The sequence below is a fragment of the Bipolaris zeicola genome, assembly GCF_000523435.1.
Source record: "Bipolaris zeicola 26-R-13 unplaced genomic scaffold scaffold_31, whole genome shotgun sequence".
NCBI lineage: Eukaryota > Fungi > Ascomycota > Dothideomycetes > Pleosporales > Pleosporaceae > Bipolaris > Bipolaris zeicola.
The window spans coordinates 27941-46322 of NW_006912080.1; the positions used below are offsets into that span (position 1 = coordinate 27941).

General features: G+C 51.3%; 6 protein-coding genes across 6 annotated transcripts; 3 read left to right on the forward strand and 3 right to left on the reverse strand.

Annotated features, from left to right (window-relative positions):
• Positions 1-1901: 1901 nt before the first annotated feature.
• Positions 1902-4544, reverse strand: COCCADRAFT_89591 (uncharacterized protein; the record flags this gene model as incomplete). Its single annotated transcript, XM_007711597.1, has 1 exon — positions 1902-4544. One exon carries the CDS (start codon positions 4542-4544, stop codon positions 1902-1904), a length of 2643 nt encoding a protein of 880 aa, XP_007709787.1.
• Positions 4545-5156: 612 nt separating this feature from the next.
• COCCADRAFT_24185 (uncharacterized protein) lies at positions 5157-5996 on the reverse strand (the record flags this gene model as incomplete). The annotated part of the gene is made up of 1 exon (XM_007711571.1): positions 5157-5996. The coding sequence occupies one exon, from the start codon at positions 5994-5996 to the stop codon at positions 5157-5159; it is 840 nt and encodes a 279-aa protein (XP_007709761.1).
• A 2476-nt stretch (positions 5997-8472) lies between these two features.
• On the forward strand, positions 8473-9668 carry COCCADRAFT_24186 (uncharacterized protein; the record flags this gene model as incomplete). The annotated part of the gene is made up of 2 exons (XM_007711572.1): positions 8473-8730; positions 8784-9668. 2 exons carry the CDS (start codon positions 8473-8475, stop codon positions 9666-9668), a joined length of 1143 nt encoding a protein of 380 aa, XP_007709762.1.
• A 1413-nt stretch (positions 9669-11081) lies between these two features.
• Positions 11082-12171, reverse strand: COCCADRAFT_24187 (uncharacterized protein; the record flags this gene model as incomplete). The annotated part of the gene is made up of 3 exons (XM_007711573.1): positions 11082-11495; positions 11641-11968; positions 12104-12171. The coding sequence occupies 3 exons, from the start codon at positions 12169-12171 to the stop codon at positions 11082-11084; spliced, it is 810 nt and encodes a 269-aa protein (XP_007709763.1).
• Positions 12172-15172: 3001 nt separating this feature from the next.
• COCCADRAFT_34620 (uncharacterized protein) lies at positions 15173-16090 on the forward strand (the record flags this gene model as incomplete). Its single annotated transcript, XM_007711581.1, has 2 exons — positions 15173-15397; positions 15449-16090. 2 exons carry the CDS (start codon positions 15173-15175, stop codon positions 16088-16090), a joined length of 867 nt encoding a protein of 288 aa, XP_007709771.1.
• Positions 16091-16917: 827 nt separating this feature from the next.
• Positions 16918-17701, forward strand: COCCADRAFT_24189 (uncharacterized protein; the record flags this gene model as incomplete). Its single annotated transcript, XM_007711574.1, has 2 exons — positions 16918-16953; positions 17006-17701. The coding sequence occupies 2 exons, from the start codon at positions 16918-16920 to the stop codon at positions 17699-17701; spliced, it is 732 nt and encodes a 243-aa protein (XP_007709764.1).
• Between the last annotated feature and the right edge of the window lie 681 nt (positions 17702-18382).

Sequence of the window (18382 nt, forward strand, 5' to 3'; positions counted from 1 at the left end):
CCCACGCCTCAAATACCAGGTACCTACGTACTCGCACTATTTTTAAGGCACGCTTTGACCGACAAACGCGTCACACGTTCTGGGATGCAATTGGCCACCTACTACGGGCACTGCAATTCCGCTTTCACCGAGTGCAACACCCAGGCGAAACATCTTGGCCTTGGATACATGTCTCGTAACGACGTTTCCTGTTGGCTGAAACCCGTCCACCGCGGAGATTGGACCACTTAGTCCAACAATGCGATGGTGTAGAGGAGGCCCTTCTCCTGAAATCTGGCCATGTACAACAGCGGGGTACGCAACCAACACTGAGGCAGTGAGATGCGCGGAGGGCGTGTAAGCCACCATGTTTGCTTCTCTTTTGGTGTCTTGCCCCGTCGATATGAATCACATACCCCTTGGTATCTTCTTCGGGGGAAGCAGGGTGCCGTGTGCTAGTACCAATGCATCGCTAACTCTTCCCACCCCCGCAAACATCAAGTCCAGGCTATATGTCGCTACGAGTCGATATTGATATACCCAACGACAGTCGCAGCGAATGAGGTAATGGCATGTGCTACCGAGGTGACTTCCCCGCCTAGCCCGAAAATAATATCGTCCCAGGTGGTAGCATCGACTGGTGGTGGTAGTGGTGGATGATGATGCCCGGTACCTGGCAGAGATCACCGTAGATCTCTTTTTTGCGGGCAAGCTGAGCCGGAGTGCGCGAGCCTGTGTAGTGTAGGTGCGTGCGTGTACGTGTGTACGAGCCTCACTCTCAGCCTTGTGGTACGGTACGCTTGGGGCATGTGGCATCCATTCTCAGCCTCAGCAATGGCAGCTGGAAGAGGCGGCAAACCTACCATTTTCCGAACAAAACCACCGAAAAAGTTTCAAAGAAGCACGACATGGGGCTGGGGGGTGTGGAAGGGGGAGGGGGGGTCCCCTCCCCTGTCGTACGGGTGTGACTGGGTTCCGTGGAAACTGTTCATGGGCGGCTCCGGATAGAGGTCGTGCCCCGCCTCTCGCCTATGGGTTGGCCAGCCCAAGCAACTCGAGTTGTCAGCAATCAGCGTTAGAGTTCAAGAGGGGTGGACACAACCGATATGCGTCCCCGTAAACCCTGATCGTCGCGAACACCTTGGTGCGCCTAGGAGCAGTAGTGTAGCTGACATGATGTGCGCCATCAGCTAGAGCTTGCCTGCTTACCCTCTGTACATCCTGACTGGCCGACCCAGTCCATGACGATCTCAAAGAGCCAAGAATCCACGACGACGAGGGCACGCGGTCCTACGGCTGTATTTGATGCAGATCGGACGTTGCATGTGGCGCCCCGTCTAGCAGAGTAGTCTCACACTCCCACAAGCATCCGCACACACCCACATCCACACCCGTCACGCAACACGACGGATCTGCGTCGTCATGCACTACCATGGCTGACCGGCAACTGCGCAAATCCTGTGTAGCTGCGCTTGGGGACCGCTGCGCTCAGGGCGTTTGCATCTACTACTACTACAGGTGCGTCGGCCATGATCACTTGCACAGCCTCGCATCGACGTGGGGACTGCATATGCGATGCTGGTCCAGAATCGCGATCCCAGCAACAACCACCCTTCATCTCGAACGTGGGGTCTGACTAGTAATACATTTTGTTGAACTCGTTTACTACGTATCTGAATATGCATCTACAAGCTTTTGCTCGATGCACTGCAGGCTTGCAACTTAGCCTGCCAAAAATAATCGCCCTTTGGAATATCGCTACACACAACATAGAGAAAAAAATAAACTCCTCACAGAGCCGAAAGCTGATTACATTTTCCACCCAGTCCATGCATGCCCAAACCCCCCAATCATAATGTTTTTCATGCACATTTCTTCGTCGTAGCCTTCGTACTGCTTGTATCCAGCAAGCTCAACCCAAATCAAATCACAATGTACTCCCCGTCCACACGATCCATGGCTCTCCTCCATCGGAACGGGTGCTGCACGGTGCTAAAAGGCCCGTTTTGCCTTGGCACGTGGACATCACCATCTGACCACTCGTCGTCCTCACGCCATACCCGCTCTAGCACTTCTAGCCCACTGAGATTGTTGAAGAAGCCGCTCTCACGTTGAATCTCCACGCATCGTTGTCGTACAACTGCGCGGTGCTCGGGATCAACGCACTCTGTGCCCACGATAAACAGTGGCCACAGGAGAAACTTGTTGACGCAGCTCGTCATGCCAATCTGCGAAATGTGATAGAGCCCTTGCGCTACCAAGTTCTGGAAATTCAGTGACGATGGTGGAAGCGTCGGCTGCGCAAGGCGCTCAGTGTAGAGCAGTGCTGCATAGCGGAAGCTCTCGCTAATGTGGAGCAACGCAGCTTGCTCTGGAGACATGACAAGCATCGACGATGTTGCATCGCAGGAATTCGAATGCACTTCTCCAGGTGTCGGAAACTCCCACTCTTGCAGTCGAATCCGCAGATCGTTCCACTCAGTCCAGAACGCAGAGCGAGGATCGTCGCGAGCCGATGCGAAGGGATCGACATGGTCGTTAATAGGTGTGCCCCAACCATTACCGTCCATGTTGTCAAAACTAAAAGAATAAAAATCCTTGACCTTCTTAGGCCGTGGTGATGATGTAGGCGTGTCGTCGTTGTCGCGTACAGGCCGGTTCTGGCTGAGAAGGTTGAGCCTTCCAAGCCGAGCAATGAGTTTGAAGAGTCGGCCCTCGCAGCCAGAGTGGTGTTCTAGCGCACCCAGATTGGCGCTCAGATTCATCATGTCAAGCGAGTCACCACGGACTTCAATCTCCCGGTCGTTCACCGCTGCCGTCATGACATCGAACCAAGTGAAGAAGGTCTCAATCCATCCGACAAACTCCGACTGGATGCTCCGGTCGCGCAAGCTCAGAAGCTTCTGCACGCCTGCAAGCTGTGTCTTGAACTTTGTGAAGCCGGAGTCGCACACATGAAAGAGGCAGAGAATAAGAAGCGTGGCGAGTACAGAATCGTCCTGCGATCCATCAAAGTCGATCAGCTTCTTGTTGAGCAGAGTAATAGAGTTGGCCTTGTAGTGCTTCTCTTCGTCGGTCGCTTCGCCGTGCATCTCGCGCAACTCCTTGGCCGTCATTGATGAGTAGGCATGATCTGGTATCAGTCGTGTGTCGTGGAGCACGCTAACGCGGCGTCCCTCGATACCCCCGCGCATGCGCATGTTGTTCGTGGCCAAAGCGCCAATGGCATTCTGCAGCTCCTCATTCTGCATGGCCAAGTGTATTATGTGCATCCGGTAGGGGTTCTGTGGGCTGTCAAAAGCCACCAACACCGGGCATATAAATCTGTCGTAGTAGTCCAGGAGGAATAGCATCCGCGGGGAAAGAGGCGAAGCGATGGTAAGACTCTGGGGAATAGAAGTGGTGAGCGACAGTACGTCTTGAGACAGGGGGCCAGAGCCATAGGAAGACATACCCTCCGACGGGAGAAAGGAAAAGCCAGGCTGAAATCCATTGAAATTCGAGCTCATCTCTCCCTCGGTAAAAACATCTTGAAAGACGATAGGGCCCATGCTTTGCTGGGCCGTGCTGACTTCGGGATAGTCTTGTAGACTTTGATCCGAGCTTACACTGGAACTCATGTCATCCCCAGTGGGGAATGAGCGAGGGGCTTCGTTGAGGAAGTAGTTGTCCAGGGAGCCCATGGGGGCGTGGTCGTATGATGGGTAGCGTGGCATCGAGGGGTCTGCAAACGGGTACTCGTCGACTGGGGTGTTTGGGAACTCGCTTGGTGAGGGAAAGTCACTGTCGCTGTAGGTGCCTAGGGAGGCGGATGAAGCCGACATGCCGTTGTCTTCAAAAGGAACATGCAGTGTGGTCTGTAACCGTTGGAGAGGACCTCGATGGGGCTGGTGATGCCTGAACTTGGAAGCCTGTGGGTGCAGGAACTCAAACTGGTCTCGATGTTGCTGCATGGGGAAGCCCATTGGTGTAGAGGGGGTGGGGATGGGTATTGGGCTTGTGGGGCTGAAGTATTGGTATTCCTGTGGCGCCGAGTAGATGGGACTGGTAGGACTCCTCGGAGAGTGGGCGCCAAAGTCGATACTAGCTCGGTGGCCAAAGTGATGTTGATCTTGGTGGGAACTTGAGGAGACGGATGAGGTGCTAGTTGAAGCAATCGAGTTCATCCGTTGTGTCTTGGGTTCCTGTGTGGCAGTGGAGGGAGGAGACTTTGCAACGGGCAGAGTCATGCCACGAAGCTTTCCACGGCTAGCTACACCGACGCCCCATGTTAGAGTGGTACGGTAACCAGAGCATTCTTTTCCAATCTCAACACACTGTCCACAGTAGGGACGACGTCGATCACACTTGACTTGACGCTTCTTGCAGGCAAAGCAGTCTTCGGTGGCTCCAGTGGCAGGAGCTCTTCTTCTTCGCTTCCTTGGGGCGGCAGCAGCGGAGTTGTTGACTGTGGTAGCAGTGGTGGATGTTGTGGTGGAAGTGTTGGTGGTGGTGCCTTGGACTTTGTCTGCCTCGACGGGCTGGGTGGTGGCGGTAGCGGTAGTGGTGGAGGGAGAAAGGGCCATGGTGGAATAGGTATAAAAGAGGTGGTGTTATTGCGGTACTCTGCAATGTTGCATCTGCAGGATGTGGAGCGAGTATAGTATAGTGGGAGTGGAAACAGAATAGACAAAGACAGCGAGGGGTGCAGTAATGCTCAATGGAGCATAGAAGAAGCGCGTCACGGTGGGTAAGTATTATTTTGGCCTCGACAGGTCTGGGTAAAGGAAGCTTGGTCCCCGTCTGATAAGGTCAGGGCCCTAGCGGACAGGGCTTTGGCATGCCAAGGGAAGAAGGATGCAAAATGCCGCGGCATAGTGAACGCTAGGATATTAAGACCAGAGGTGGTCATCTCGAGAGCGATGTGCATGAAGGATGTGGCCTGCAGGGAGCAGGCCTGGTGCCCGCATGTTCTGGCAGCGGGCGCAAGGCTTTGGGCAGTGGCAACCCCTACCACACCCCACACCGGGACGGCGAATTGCAGCGACGGGGACAGCCAGGTCGGGTTACATCGTGGAAAAATGGTGGCACCCCGGCAGAAGCTTGACGGAGGATGGCGACAGAGGCCTGCTGCAGGACGGAGAGGGCTGGACGCCACGGAGGATCCACCAATCAGAGCGGCAGCGCCCCCCGATCTGCTACCGGCCGCTAAGGTCGGAGCAGCCAGGGCACGTCAGCCAGTGAGAGGGCACATGGTGCAGACGGGGGTGATGGTGGAGGTGGAGGGGAGGGGGTGAGGGCAAGGTGTTGAGTGGTCTGGCTGGAGGTGCTGCCGGCTGCTGCACCGCCAGCGCGCTGATAGCGTCAGGTCCAGCGCGGCCACTCGGGCGAATGACCTCGCGCAAGCGCTGTCGCGGAGCCGACCGAGGCCAGCCATCGAGTGTGCCGCCGTGTGGACGAAGACGCATCGAAGCCGTGTGGAAGAGGGCGGGTGGACGAGCAGACGCCGCCCGCGGTGAAGCCTTGCGCCAAGCGGGAGGGCGTGAACGGCTGGGCGAGCATACTACTTGTTTAGGCACTTGGGTGGATGGTGGCAGTAGGCGAGGCGGCGAGCGAGTGAGGGAGACGAGACGACGAGACGACGAGACAGCCTCTGGTTCGCCTGCTGGGCTGGCGTGCCGCTCGAGTGGTGCAATTTGAGGCCTGGTGCACGCGAGGGCCCAAAGCGAGACGTGCAACGGCGGGCGCGGATATTGCAATGACATCGAGGACCACGGCGGGCGTGCGGTCGTGTGCATCATGGCATGGTGCAGCGCTGCACGCAATGCCCGGGGGGTGCCATGGAACGGCGGATGGAGCCAGCCCAAGTGGCTGTTTGTCCGCCTGCTGTCCGCCTGCTGTCTGGCGCTCGTCAGGCTGGCAACGACAGGCAAGCAGGCAAGCAGAGCAGGCTGGCAATTCAAGGCCCGTTGGCGGTGGCCTTGGCACAAACCGCTGTGGTGGGCCCCGGTCGTGATGCCATCCATGATAACAGCCATGCGGGCCTGATGAGAGAGCGATATGACCATCGGCTTTCCGCCCTGCCGCCCTGCCGCCCCCACGGCCACTGGTGCTCTGCATCCACCAACATCATCGTTTTTTTGTCGCTGTCGTCAGGCACAACCAAGTCCCCAAAAAAAACACCATCGCCGGCCACTGCCACCCCGCTCCATGCTTACTCTCCTCTGCGCCGACGTGCTTGGCCCCCCCCTTGCCCCCTCTCTATCCTTCACCCTGCCACCCTTCACCCATCTCCGTGCAAAACACCGTCGCCCTGGCTCCGGCCCTCGTCCATCCCGCCCGCTGCACGTGTGCCGAAACTCTCTGCTAATAAGCAGCGGGGGGTGGCTAGTAGGCCAAAACAACGTCGTCCCGTCTGTTCCCAGATGCCGTTCGCCAGCCTTGTTCGTCAGCGTCAGCGACAGCGAATTGCGTCTTTTGACCGATTACCATGGTCTGCCTCAGGCTAGTCGCGCAGCCGGGCACGTGAGTGCCAAGGCCCACTTGCATCGGCGACATGCGCTCCTTTGGCATGTTGGCCTCGCTCCACCACTCAACGATTTGTCTCAGGTAACAAGCAACTCCAGACTGCCATCACCTGGTGGCTCTCCCTCCTGCTAGCCAAGCGACCTCTCGCAAACCACTCGTCGCTAGTCGCCCCTTCTGTGCCTGGCCAAATGTCCCTCGTCAATGCGCCTGCCCACCCAAGGCCTCCATACGCGGGGTAGAATATGGGGGGATACGATGCCACAGACCGCGTTTGCCCACTTGACCTGGGCGGGTCTGCCCTGCTACACACTATCTGCTGTATGTCTACTCGCTGCCTCCTCTGACGGCGCGCCTAGCGCTGGTCTGCCCTGCCCTGCCCGCCTGTCGCCCTTCACATAATTATGTACATACATATGTACTCCATGTACTCCATGTACTTAGCATGCACACAACTACATTCCTACGGCCGAGTGTCCACTACTCCTAGTGGGCCCATTGATTACAACGCCACGCCATCACTCTAGATCTTGCAGCTCCAACGCCCGGCTGTTGGAATGACTAGATACGCTGGCACGACAGTCCCGGGCTACCGCATTGCAAAAGACTGCTTGCCACCAGCAACTTGAAACCTAAAATGCTTGGGGGTCGGAGCGCGTCCGTAGCCTGCGACTAGACAAAATGTACCAACTTGTGGCACTAGACTCGTACCGAGCGGGTCACGGTCACCTATTTACAATTCTAATCTCCGCTGAAACAATTCTCCCGGCGCCGTTCACAATCTTAACATTTCGCTTCCCACCGCCAGGTTTGTTTGCACTACGCCCGGTCCGACAACAGACCCTTCAAACAGCTACACAATCACACACCAGCCGAGGCTGAGCATGATGATCAGCATCCCCATGGCCATAGTGGGTGGTCCTCTGGTGGGAACGGGCAGCGTACTAAGCGCAGGATCTTGAACAACCGGCGGTTACAGTAAGAAAGTCAGCCAAAGCTCCGAGGAGCCCTCCTCTATTCTGTTTGTCCACATGCTTCCTGAGCTAGCGGACAACACCATCGATGGGGGGCCCACTGCAAACTGGGCCATGGGCTCCAGCCGCAGTCCTGTCCCAGGGCTGAATGCCTTCGGCTGCCGAAAATGCACATAAGCACATGCGACAAGCTGTCGAAGCGACATACTACCATGTACTAGTAGCAGGGCCAGTCTATTAGCCAGGGTCTGACATACCTACATATGTACCTACTTAAGTACTTGGGCGTGAAGATCCGCTAGATAGGTGCATATGTATGGCTCGTAAAGGGACTATTGGAACACGGCTGATGGCGCTGCAAGTAGTTTCGGCGACTAGCTCAAAGCGCTCTAGCTCCGCCCACCATGCACAGGTAATTTCGACTTCAAAGCGTTCAAGGCTTCGTGTTTTGTGGAAACTGCAATGTCGCCATCGACTGTGTAGTGTGAGCAGGCGGTAGACAGTGGGGACAGTTTGATCAGGCGAACTTGTTCAGGTCAAAACGGAGGCCTCGGTCTCCGCAAATTATGCCTTTACACGCAATTTGACCTCTGCGATGCATCTCAACGACGCAGTTGAAGGGGGATGAGAATATACGACTACACAGTGCACGGAATCGTCTATAACTGCAGTCTGTCAACACGTCAGGCTGCATGGCGCCAGTGGGTTCGGCGGCGGCAATCCATGACACATTACATGTGTGCATACACACAGACGCTGCAAGGCCGTAGGCTGTGGGCGTCGCAGATGCTCTGCCATGGTAGCCATGTGCAACTTCTCCAGTAAGCTTTGGAGGGCATGGGGCAGAGGGACTCGGGAGAGTGACACATGGCCCATGCGCAAGCTCGCTCCACCTCGCCTCGGTGAAAGCATCCCCGCAAACATCAACCCCACAAACAGTTTAACAGCTATGCACGTCATTGCATCTTTTTTTTGTCTGACCCAATACAAGTGTTGACACCTCGCCGTTTCTCTCATGTCTTCCAAATTTCTCTGCCTCCGCTCTGCGCGTCTTGCTGCGCGCTATCCGTGCCATCGACGAGCCTTTGCCTCAGCCGCCTCTAGCCGCGCCGACCACGTTCGCATCGTAGAAGTTGGGCCACGCGATGGATTACAGAATGAGAAGCAGACAGTGCCGCTGGCTACCAAGATAGACTTGGTAGAGAGGCTGGCAAAGACCGGGTTGACGACCATCGAAGCCGGCTCTTTCGTTGCGCCAAAATGGGTGCCGCAGGTGAGAAAGAAGCGTCTTAAAAATTGCTCAAGCTTTGCTGACTGTGAAGCTAGATGGCCAATTCGGCAGAGATACTTGAACACGTCCTTTCTCGTCCCCCTCCATCGCCGCGACCAATCACATACCAATGGCTTCTGCCAAACGTCAAAGGACTCGACAACTTCCTCTCCACCTGGCAATCCAAGTCCCAGCCTGGCCAAGATGCATACCCAACGCCCCCACCTTCTCCAGGACCGGATAATGGATCAGCTTCGAACGCATCCTTCCAGACTGAAGCATCAGGTTCGCCATCAGAACCTAGACACGAAGTCTCAATTTTCACAGCGGCGACCGAGTCTTTTTCTCAGAAGAATACAAATTGCTCCATAGCAGAATCACTGAAGCGTTTTGAGCCAATAATGGCCAAAGCAAAGGAAATGAACTTAAATGTGCGCGCGTACATTTCGGTCGCACTCGGTTGCCCATACGAAGGTCCAAATGTCGATCCTCACAAAGTGGCAGAGCTGGCTGTGAGTCTACTGGAGATGGGCGCCGACGAGATTTCAGTAGGAGACACTACGGGCATGGGTACTGCGCCTAAGACGATGGAGCTTCTGAAAACACTAAACGCTGCTGGCATCGACAAGAACGATCTTGCACTCCATTTTCATGACACATACGGCCAGGCGCTAGTCAACTCGGTCGTAGCTCTTGAGCATGGAATTCGCACTTTTGATGCAGCAGTGGGTGGTCTTGGAGGCTGTCCGTATAGCCCTGGTGCAACTGGAAATGTGGCCACGGAAGATCTTGTGCACTGCCTTCATAGCCTGGGAGCGAACACTGGTGTGGATATTGAGAGGCTTGCAGAAGTAGGCCAGTGGATTTCTGAGGAGTTGGGAAGACCAAACGAAAGTAGAGCTGGCAAGGCCACCTTGGCCAAGTTACGAAGAGCAGCGTAGAAATTTGAGCATATTAGATGAATGTAGAAAAGATCTTGTTTCATCTAGGACATGACTAGTATTCCATCCTGGAGCCTGTCTCTTTTATATCAATCGTTTCATCTTATGTTTATATCAGATCTATGCTCTTTTATAGAAATGGGGGGGGGGGTTACATCTTAAGCATATCTATACCAACCAAGACTTGACTTGTTGTATTTTTCTTTTCCTTGAAGAATTAGCAAGCAAGTGGATTAGCCGTGGATAATCAACAAACTCTGGAAGTAACATACACACACTGCGAGCGCCAGACTTGAAAGAAGAGAACAGATAATCTAACACTGATACCGAAAGATTATTTGTATGCTCGAAGTTTGGTTTAGCTATAAAAGAAGTAGATATTATTAAATGTGAAAAGGCATGTTGATGTATCTTCATGTTTTTTGCCCTTGGGTTCCTGCAGTGTAACTCGACCCATTTCCCTTTTTGAAATAAATATCACTCAAGCTCCATGCCTTTGCAATGGCAAAATCGCTCTTTACTATTATAATATACCTGCATCGCTTAACTACATCTAAAACATGTGTACATACCGGTATTTTCTTTTTTTCGTCCCTTTTTTTTGTGCTGGGCCCACGATAAAAAAAATAGAGCCGATATCTGACAACGTATCTCAGCCCTACCTTTACTGGTCAGACTCTAACCTCGTCTGCACCTCTCCCGGGAGCCCTATTAGTCCCTATTCTCACTCATCTTCGTCATATCCGACTTGGACACTGTAGATACAAATCCTAACGGAACACTACATTAGCTCGATAGCTGCGTTCGTCTATCGTGAATACAGACTGTTTGAACCTCACTGGGCTATTGGTTTACCCCTCCCTTACCCGGTTATTTCGATCCCATTGACATGTCATGTTTATCACGCTCTCTTGTATGTCTAGAATTGAGATGGGGCTGAATAGTTGGTAAACTGTCTCGCTGTAAGATCGTTTTCATGCTGTTCATGTTTCCTGTTGACTGGTATGCATAATAGGTTCGTTTAATAATTTCCTCTCGGTGCTAGGAATGTCTGCCAGCAGCGTGGGAAGAATCTAAGCACAGAAGGGGGTGTTGAGAACGTTTGTAGACTAGAGTCAAATAGATTGTTGTTGTTTTTGGGGTTAATCGCGCGTTTGGTAGGAGAGAGACACGTGGTATGTTTATATTGTAGCATGTTGTACAAGTTATTGCTGTGGCGGTAACCGTAGGATATTAACAAAGTATGAATTGTTGATAGGATGACTAGAAAGTATTTTAATGGTTAAAGAATAGGTTACACCACTTGGCCGAGCATAAATGAGGCTTTAAGCTCATGAAGAGGCACTTTGCGCTAGTAGATATACGACCCAGTTCTTTTGAATACTTCGCTAAGGGAAGCCTCTATACCGATATCTATCTGTCTACGACATGTGATTCCTTCTCTTTCCTTAAATATACATTTACAATTTCCTTTGCATCAACGTGGTCAAAATAACAATTAAGATTCAGCCCATGCGAGAACATGAACGCTCCATTGCTGATATAGTGGGTCTGGATCCATTTAAGTTGCTCACTAGTGAACTCTGCAGGGTCATCAAATTCGTCCTCGTCATAATCGTAGTCGGACCCTTCTTCGTTCGCACTTTCTCCATAAATACCCTTTTCACGCATGAGTTCCCGCAGTATCAATCTGCCCTTTTCGCAGTCCTCATCATTGTAGATATTGAGATCATGTTTACTAAGGAAAGTGCTCTCATTGTCCCAGCAACATTCAAGGAACCTTCTCTCGAATTCTGTGTACGGTGGATTGGTGTCTGTGACCGGGAACTGGCGCCAGTGGTGCGTTCTAGTATTGATTGCAAGTCTTCGAGATGATCCCCACCTGGACGGTCTAGCCCATTTTTGCTCTTCGCTGGGTTCCCAATAACATTTTCGCCCTTTACTGTGCATCCAATAACAGCTGAGCATGTACATTCCGTTCTTTCGAAGTACACTCGGACCCAGTTTTCGGACCGCCAGGCTGGTTTCTGAATTTGACACTGTAGAACGGCGCATTAGATTCAAAGTACGCCATGTTGTTGCAATCGCTGTCACTGATCGTCCCCTTTGCCTCTTCGCTAGGATAAATTTGTACACGATGACCATCAAGGTCCAGTGTGTCTCCAATGACGTTGCAGATGGAATCAGGCACATGCAAGACCTTCTTCAGATGCAGAAAACCGTGGTCAGATACACTAAACTGATTTGTTAAGCGTTCGGTGGGAACCTCCACAGTGCCAACTCCCAATATAGGCAGATATCTAGGGGAACAGAACAGAGAATGTTTGATCTGAGAAGTAAAAGGAGTTTAAGTCTTGAACCAGCCTCGATCTTTCGCCACGCTGCTTAGTGTTAGTAGCGCGCTTGTCTAAGTGGCTGGCCTATGCTCTGCTCACTGGACGTTGGAGGCCCGATGCAGGTAGGTCCAATCTGAACAAACTGGCGTACTATCATTAGTAGCCATCTTTATGTGTAAAATTCCCAACAAGAGGTGTGTTAGTGAGTACGTAGGCAAGTGCCAAGACGACGCAAACGAAACAACGCCATGCGGTGTCACACGTCACGTGATACAACATCAGCACTACGCCTCTTTAAACACCGCTCGGGTGTAAGGACCCGTCTAAGGAAAGGCTGAACGACTGCATAGTCAGTTGAGCGCCATTGAAACTGTGTAGATTTAGTATTGTTATTGAATTCGTTCTAGTCTTTTCCTTGCTTACCACTTGTCGAATGTCGTGGGTCTTCGTTACATGGCTAGGCGCTATCTAAAGACAGATATTCCTAACATATGAGTATACCAGGCCGGATACATTACTTAGGTAAAGTGTGGAGGGCGGTATAAGTGCTGTAAACTAGGGCGGTAGTACGGGATACGGGTTGCATACTGACATGCAAGTTCTAAGGATGACTAGGCAAATGGATAAAGTACAAGGATGACATATGTGAAAAGTGAATTTAAAAGAGAAAGCTAGGAAGAGTTGAGTTCTTAGTTTCTCTCTTGGCATTTGGGCGAGTTAAGCTTCGCATGTTGCTTCCTCGTTTCACAGCGACCAAACACCTTAGAATTGGGTTTGTATCGAACTCTATGCTCATAGTGTTGGTTATAGCAAAGGTAGCTAATTAACCTCCAGTATTTGAGAAAAAAAGTGCTGTTAATTACGTAGAGATGTCATATCGCAACACGGTAAGTTCAGTTTAGCCTCGTCGTGCCTCGCAATATCCATCTCCAATTTAAGCTATAGGTAAGGAATGCCAGCGTATTAAAACTTATATGAACATTTTTTTCAACAAACTTTTTGAAGCGGAAAGATAGCTATGATCGATTAACTCAAAAGAATCATGCAAAATATGACGGTAACGTCCGAATGTGCTTCTCTTTTGAAAGAAACCTTCATCTAAGTATGTAGAAACGATCAAGCAACATGGATGCAAAATGTCGGATGAAATCATGAATGCGAGTCTCCCGAAATGTTTCTTTGATTTGAGAGGAAAGATTGCCCTAATAGGATGGATTGATTCTCAGCACTTGACTGGTGTTGCTACTACCTACTGCGACAAGTGTTATAAGTGTGTGCTATGGGAATATTGCAATACATTGTTTTGTCACATGAAAAGTTTGGAATACTTTTTTCTCCTGTTGAGAGATTTAGAGTGCTAATCAGTGTGGGTTTCTTACTTTAGAAATCTTATTAATAGCCTAAAAGAAAATATGTCTATAAGTGCTGATAAGCTCCATAACAGATGCAGGAAATAGGCACGGTCAGGTAAATAGTTCAAAAGATTTGGTCTAATATTGGCAACTGGAATATGGTAATACGATGGCCCATTTTCATGATCTCCACTTTTGGCACAAATTTTGGTCGACCAAGCCACCATGGAGGTCGGCATGAAGAGATACAGAAGACAACGATATATAAGCTTCATTGTGGTTGCCCAGTTGAATGAGTAGTTAGAACGATAGCAGCCGAATTTTGATCAAATCAAACGTCCATAGCAAACCGTACTAGTATTGCTGAGAATAGCTTCTAGCTTTGAAAACAATCAAGTCTGAATGATGAGAAGAGCATGGACTACTATCCTACACTGAAAACAAGTATCACTATCTACCATGGAGTGGAGGGCATGAGTATGGAAGATTTTCTTACGATGGTGCACATGAAATTGGTCGGGCATGATCCAGGCGGAGATGTATGGTTGAAGCTACTGCTCATGACCTGATCTTGCATGACACTATTATGCATCGTTGCCTTTGTAACCATACTATGACGGTACCTGATTAGCTGATGTAAAATTGTTGAAACGCTAAAATTCAACGCAGTTGGTAATTTGTAATTGGTGCATTGTCGGTGGATCGAAGACCAATGGTGCACAGCGCAAATGCTTCATCTGCTCAACTTGACATTGCATATATGTAATGCATAAAAGGGTCGCAGCTGCCAAACGATGATTTACACCGCTCCAGTAGACGTACAACATCTTGAGTCGCTGCAGCAGTGCCTGGCAAGGCTAGCTCGGTGTGCTGGCACGGCAGCCCTCTGGCGCAAGATATTTGGCGCGGATCGGCCGTGCGTGTGACGACACGGGCAGCCTCGAGGGGGTTGATACTGGCCAACAAGATGTCTAGGTTGAAGTTAAGGTTTGATAGCCAAGTGCGCCTCGGAGCAGTCACAAAGATTGGTGTAAACATGATGGGGAGGGTAGTTAGCGTCACGACACAGCGTGGGGATTGTTTGGTACGGTATGTATGACAACAGTTCGCATGGCGCTTGCGGGTCGAAAGACGTCGATCACCGCATGGTTGGCGGATGAATCGGCACACAATGAAAAAAAGTAGCTCGCATGCATAGAAGGGTTGCGACATGGTGATATCAGCCTGTGCAGCCCAGTGTCGAGACGGGTTGGGCAGTTGAGTGGGATGACGGGTGGCTGCATGCAGGGGCATCGGCCTGCATTCCCTCACCTGCGAGAGTGTGGCGCTTTGTGGCGCCGCCATCTTGAGGCTTGTGGAGTGTCCAGGGGACAGTCAACGGAGAGAGACTCGAGACAGGCAGTGGTCCCTGAGCAGGTGACGTTAGGGGCAGCAAAAACAGGATGATAGCAAGCGCAGACTCGGCAGCGTGGCTAGACTCTCTGGTCGGGTTGACTCTTGACCACCATGACGTTGGTTGGGCGGGACGAAAGAGAAAAGCAGGGTTCAAACTAGCCGTGGCTTGGAGTGACGCACGGGCTCCGAGATCGACATGACTTATGTCCTTACAAGGCAGCCCAGCATGGCGGTGCGCTCCGTCACGTGACAAAAATACTCGGACTGCGTCATCGCCAGACAGATCTTCGACACACACATAAATCCTTTCGCCCTGATGCCTCACTTGGCCTGATCCCTCATCCTCCCACACCCTGCATACTACACCTACACCCTGCAACAACGCTCGCCCTTTGCCTCTCCACACCCGACAACCGCAACCATGGGCCTCGGTGGTGCTGCTTTGAAGTTTGGCTCGACCGCCATCTATGCTCTCGAGTTCTGCTGCGCTGCAATCGTCCTTGGCATTTACAGCTACTTCCTCGCTGTACAGGCTGACCGCGATGTCAACATTCCAGTCTGGCAACAGGCCGTCACTGGTCTCTCCGGTGCCGTCGTCCTTTACACCATCTTTGCTGTCTTGTTGACTTGCTGCATTGGTGGAAAGGTAAGAATTCTAAACCCTATCACTCAGGATTGTGTACTGACTATTGGATAGACAATGTTTGCCATGCTTGCAATTCTCTTCAACATCCTTTGCTGCGGTGCCATGATTGCCATCGCCGTTCTGACCCGTGATGGTGCATCCAGCTGCTCTGGCAATGTAAAGACCCCTCTTGGCAACGGTCCTGCACGCTCCAAGCAAGGCTTTGGCTCCAACGGCCAGGGCAACCAGATCACCTACTCTGCTTCTCTGGGCACCACCTGCAGGCTCAACACTGCCTGCTTTGCCGTCGCCATCATCGGTGCCTTCCTCTTTTTGCTCAGCGCCCTCCTTCAGGTAGCCCTCATGCGCCACCACAAGAAGGAAAAGCGCTTCGGTCCTGGCCCTTCAAACGGCTACACCAAGGGCTCCGGCATGAAGTTCTGGCAGCGCAAGAAGGCTCACAGGACCACTGGCAGCCGTGACCCTGAGGTTGCTGCCGTGCCTGCTGCCACTGGTGGACTTGCTGCTCCTAATGGTACCCACGACTACCGCCCCAGCCACGATACCGCCTACACTGGCTCAACTGTCGCATCTCCCAACGCCGGCTATGACAGCCACAAGCCTGTTGGCTCTGGCTACCACACCGCCCCTACTAGCAACTACGCTATCAACGGTAACACTGCTACCTACGGAAACACCGCTACCAACTATTAAGCGAAATAAATACATCAAATACCGGATGTCAGCGTCGCTCTAGACTCATTAGTCAATGTGCTTTTCAGCACAAATTTTCCTTAACTGTACTTAACGACTTTGACGCATTACACTATACCACACGTAGGCGGAGATTGAATTGGAATACATGGCGGCAGAATTGAATAGCCGATGTAAACTTGTACGATAGGGCGATACGATATCTAATAATTAATGACAATATCCACAAAACGATGCCATGATTTCTCATTATGATGATGATACTGCAAGACTGCGAATCAATGCATTTGCACAACCTGTGACAAAGAGGAAGCGAGATATTATCCTGGAGTGCTTCGAGTTTTACCCAATCCTGGCGTTTTCATATTGGTATTCAACGAATTATTTTACAATAGTTCGATGTTCACTTTTCGAGCTCGAAAAAAATACACGATATTCAGTCTGCACGGTGTTCATCTGGTGGATTGTCGGAGCCACTCAGCGCGTGGCTGAATAATCCAATTATTAACGTCATACTTTGTTTCGCCCGAGTTCGCGAAACTTTCCGTCTCTCATCTTCGCACCCTACCATTGCGACAATACACACTACCTGCTACATATAACACCTGGATTTATCCCTAGCAATGACCTCAAGCACAATTCCTCGCTCTGCTCTGCGCGCCCTTTCGCGCGCTGCGCCTTTGCGAAGCACAGCGCCACGCATTGCCACAAGATGCATGCACCAACGATCATCGCCCATCACAACCTCACAGCTTCAACATAGACCAACAGCGCAACAATGGACACGGAAAGTAGCTGCGCCTTCCACGGTCGTTGCACGTCGAACAATGTTCATCCAAACCGAGCCAACGCCAAACGCCGATGTATGCATGCCCCGCCTTGTTCCACTACCGTTCTCCTACTGACAGCGGCCAGGCATTGAAATTCAATCCCAATCAGCGAGTTCTTCCTGAAACAATATCGTCGCCTTTCCTCGAATATCTAAACCCGCGCTCGACTCTCGCACCCCCACATCCTTCTCCGCTAGCGGCCCAACTACTCAACATCGACGGCGTAACGAGCGTCTTCTTTGGCGCAGATTACATTACCGTAACAAAAGACTCGGCAACGCCATGGAGTCACATCAAGCCTGAGGTATTCGCTATCATTACCGAATTCATGACATCTGGATCACCAATTGTCAACACCGTGGCTGCGAAAGCTGGAGAACAAGGTCAAGGTGGTCAAGAAGCCGACAGTCTGGCCTACGATGAGAACGATGACGAAGTAGTTGGAATGATCAAGGAGCTGCTCGAGACGCGCGTCCGGCCCGCGATCCAAGAGGATGGTGGTGACATTGAATTCCGGGGCTTCAACGACGGCCAGGTTCTCTTGAAGCTGCGCGGTGCGTGCCGGACTTGCGATTCGAGTACAGTAACGTTGAAGAACGGAATTGAGAGCATGTTGATGCATTACATTGAAGAAGTCAAGGGGGTACAACAGGTTTTGGATCAGGAAGAAGAGATTGCAATGAAGGAGTTTGCCAAGTTTGAGGAGAAGTTGAGACAGCAAAAGGGCGAGGATGCAGTCAAGGGCACGGTTGGCAAGGGCAGTTTGGATTATGTCGAGTAAGTTGGCGCGTGAAGAGGAGTAGACGATGGGAGATGATGTTCAACCGATACCAATGCATTCATTTTGGATTCTCAAAACTACAAGTACATGTCTATAACACAAGCCATATGCACAAATATGTAACATATCCAAAATTCAGGCTGGCATTGTGTGATGGGGTATTACCAAGTTGCGAGGAGCAGCGTGAGTTGAGCAAAGAGTAGTAAAACAGCGAGAGCAAGTGTAATTACCAAGCAGCTGAAGGCAAGAGACCCATTTGAAGAACAATTTAGTAATAACAGGCAGAGACGAGATGCGGGGAAAGGGAGAAAAAAGGAAATCCAAACGTCAGCAGTGGGGTATCCAACGTACGCTCATGCAGATGGAGTCAAAAAGGAAAAAAGGAAGAAGCGAAAAAAGAAAAGCGAAAAAAGAAATGACGGCGACATCCATCAATCATATCCTAGCCCCTAGAGACATGCTCTGAGCCACATCGTCATAACCCTATTCGTAAACCCAATCATTCACACACCTCCATCACCCAACCTCCATCCCACATTACCGATGAAAAAAAACTCCCCCAACGAAAGCAAAAAAAAGGTGAGTTGAACAGAAAAAGAAGAACCAGAAAAAAAACATCAACACGAAGAAACTGGAAATGAAAAAAAAGGAAAAAACCTCGTACGCGTAAGACATTTCAAG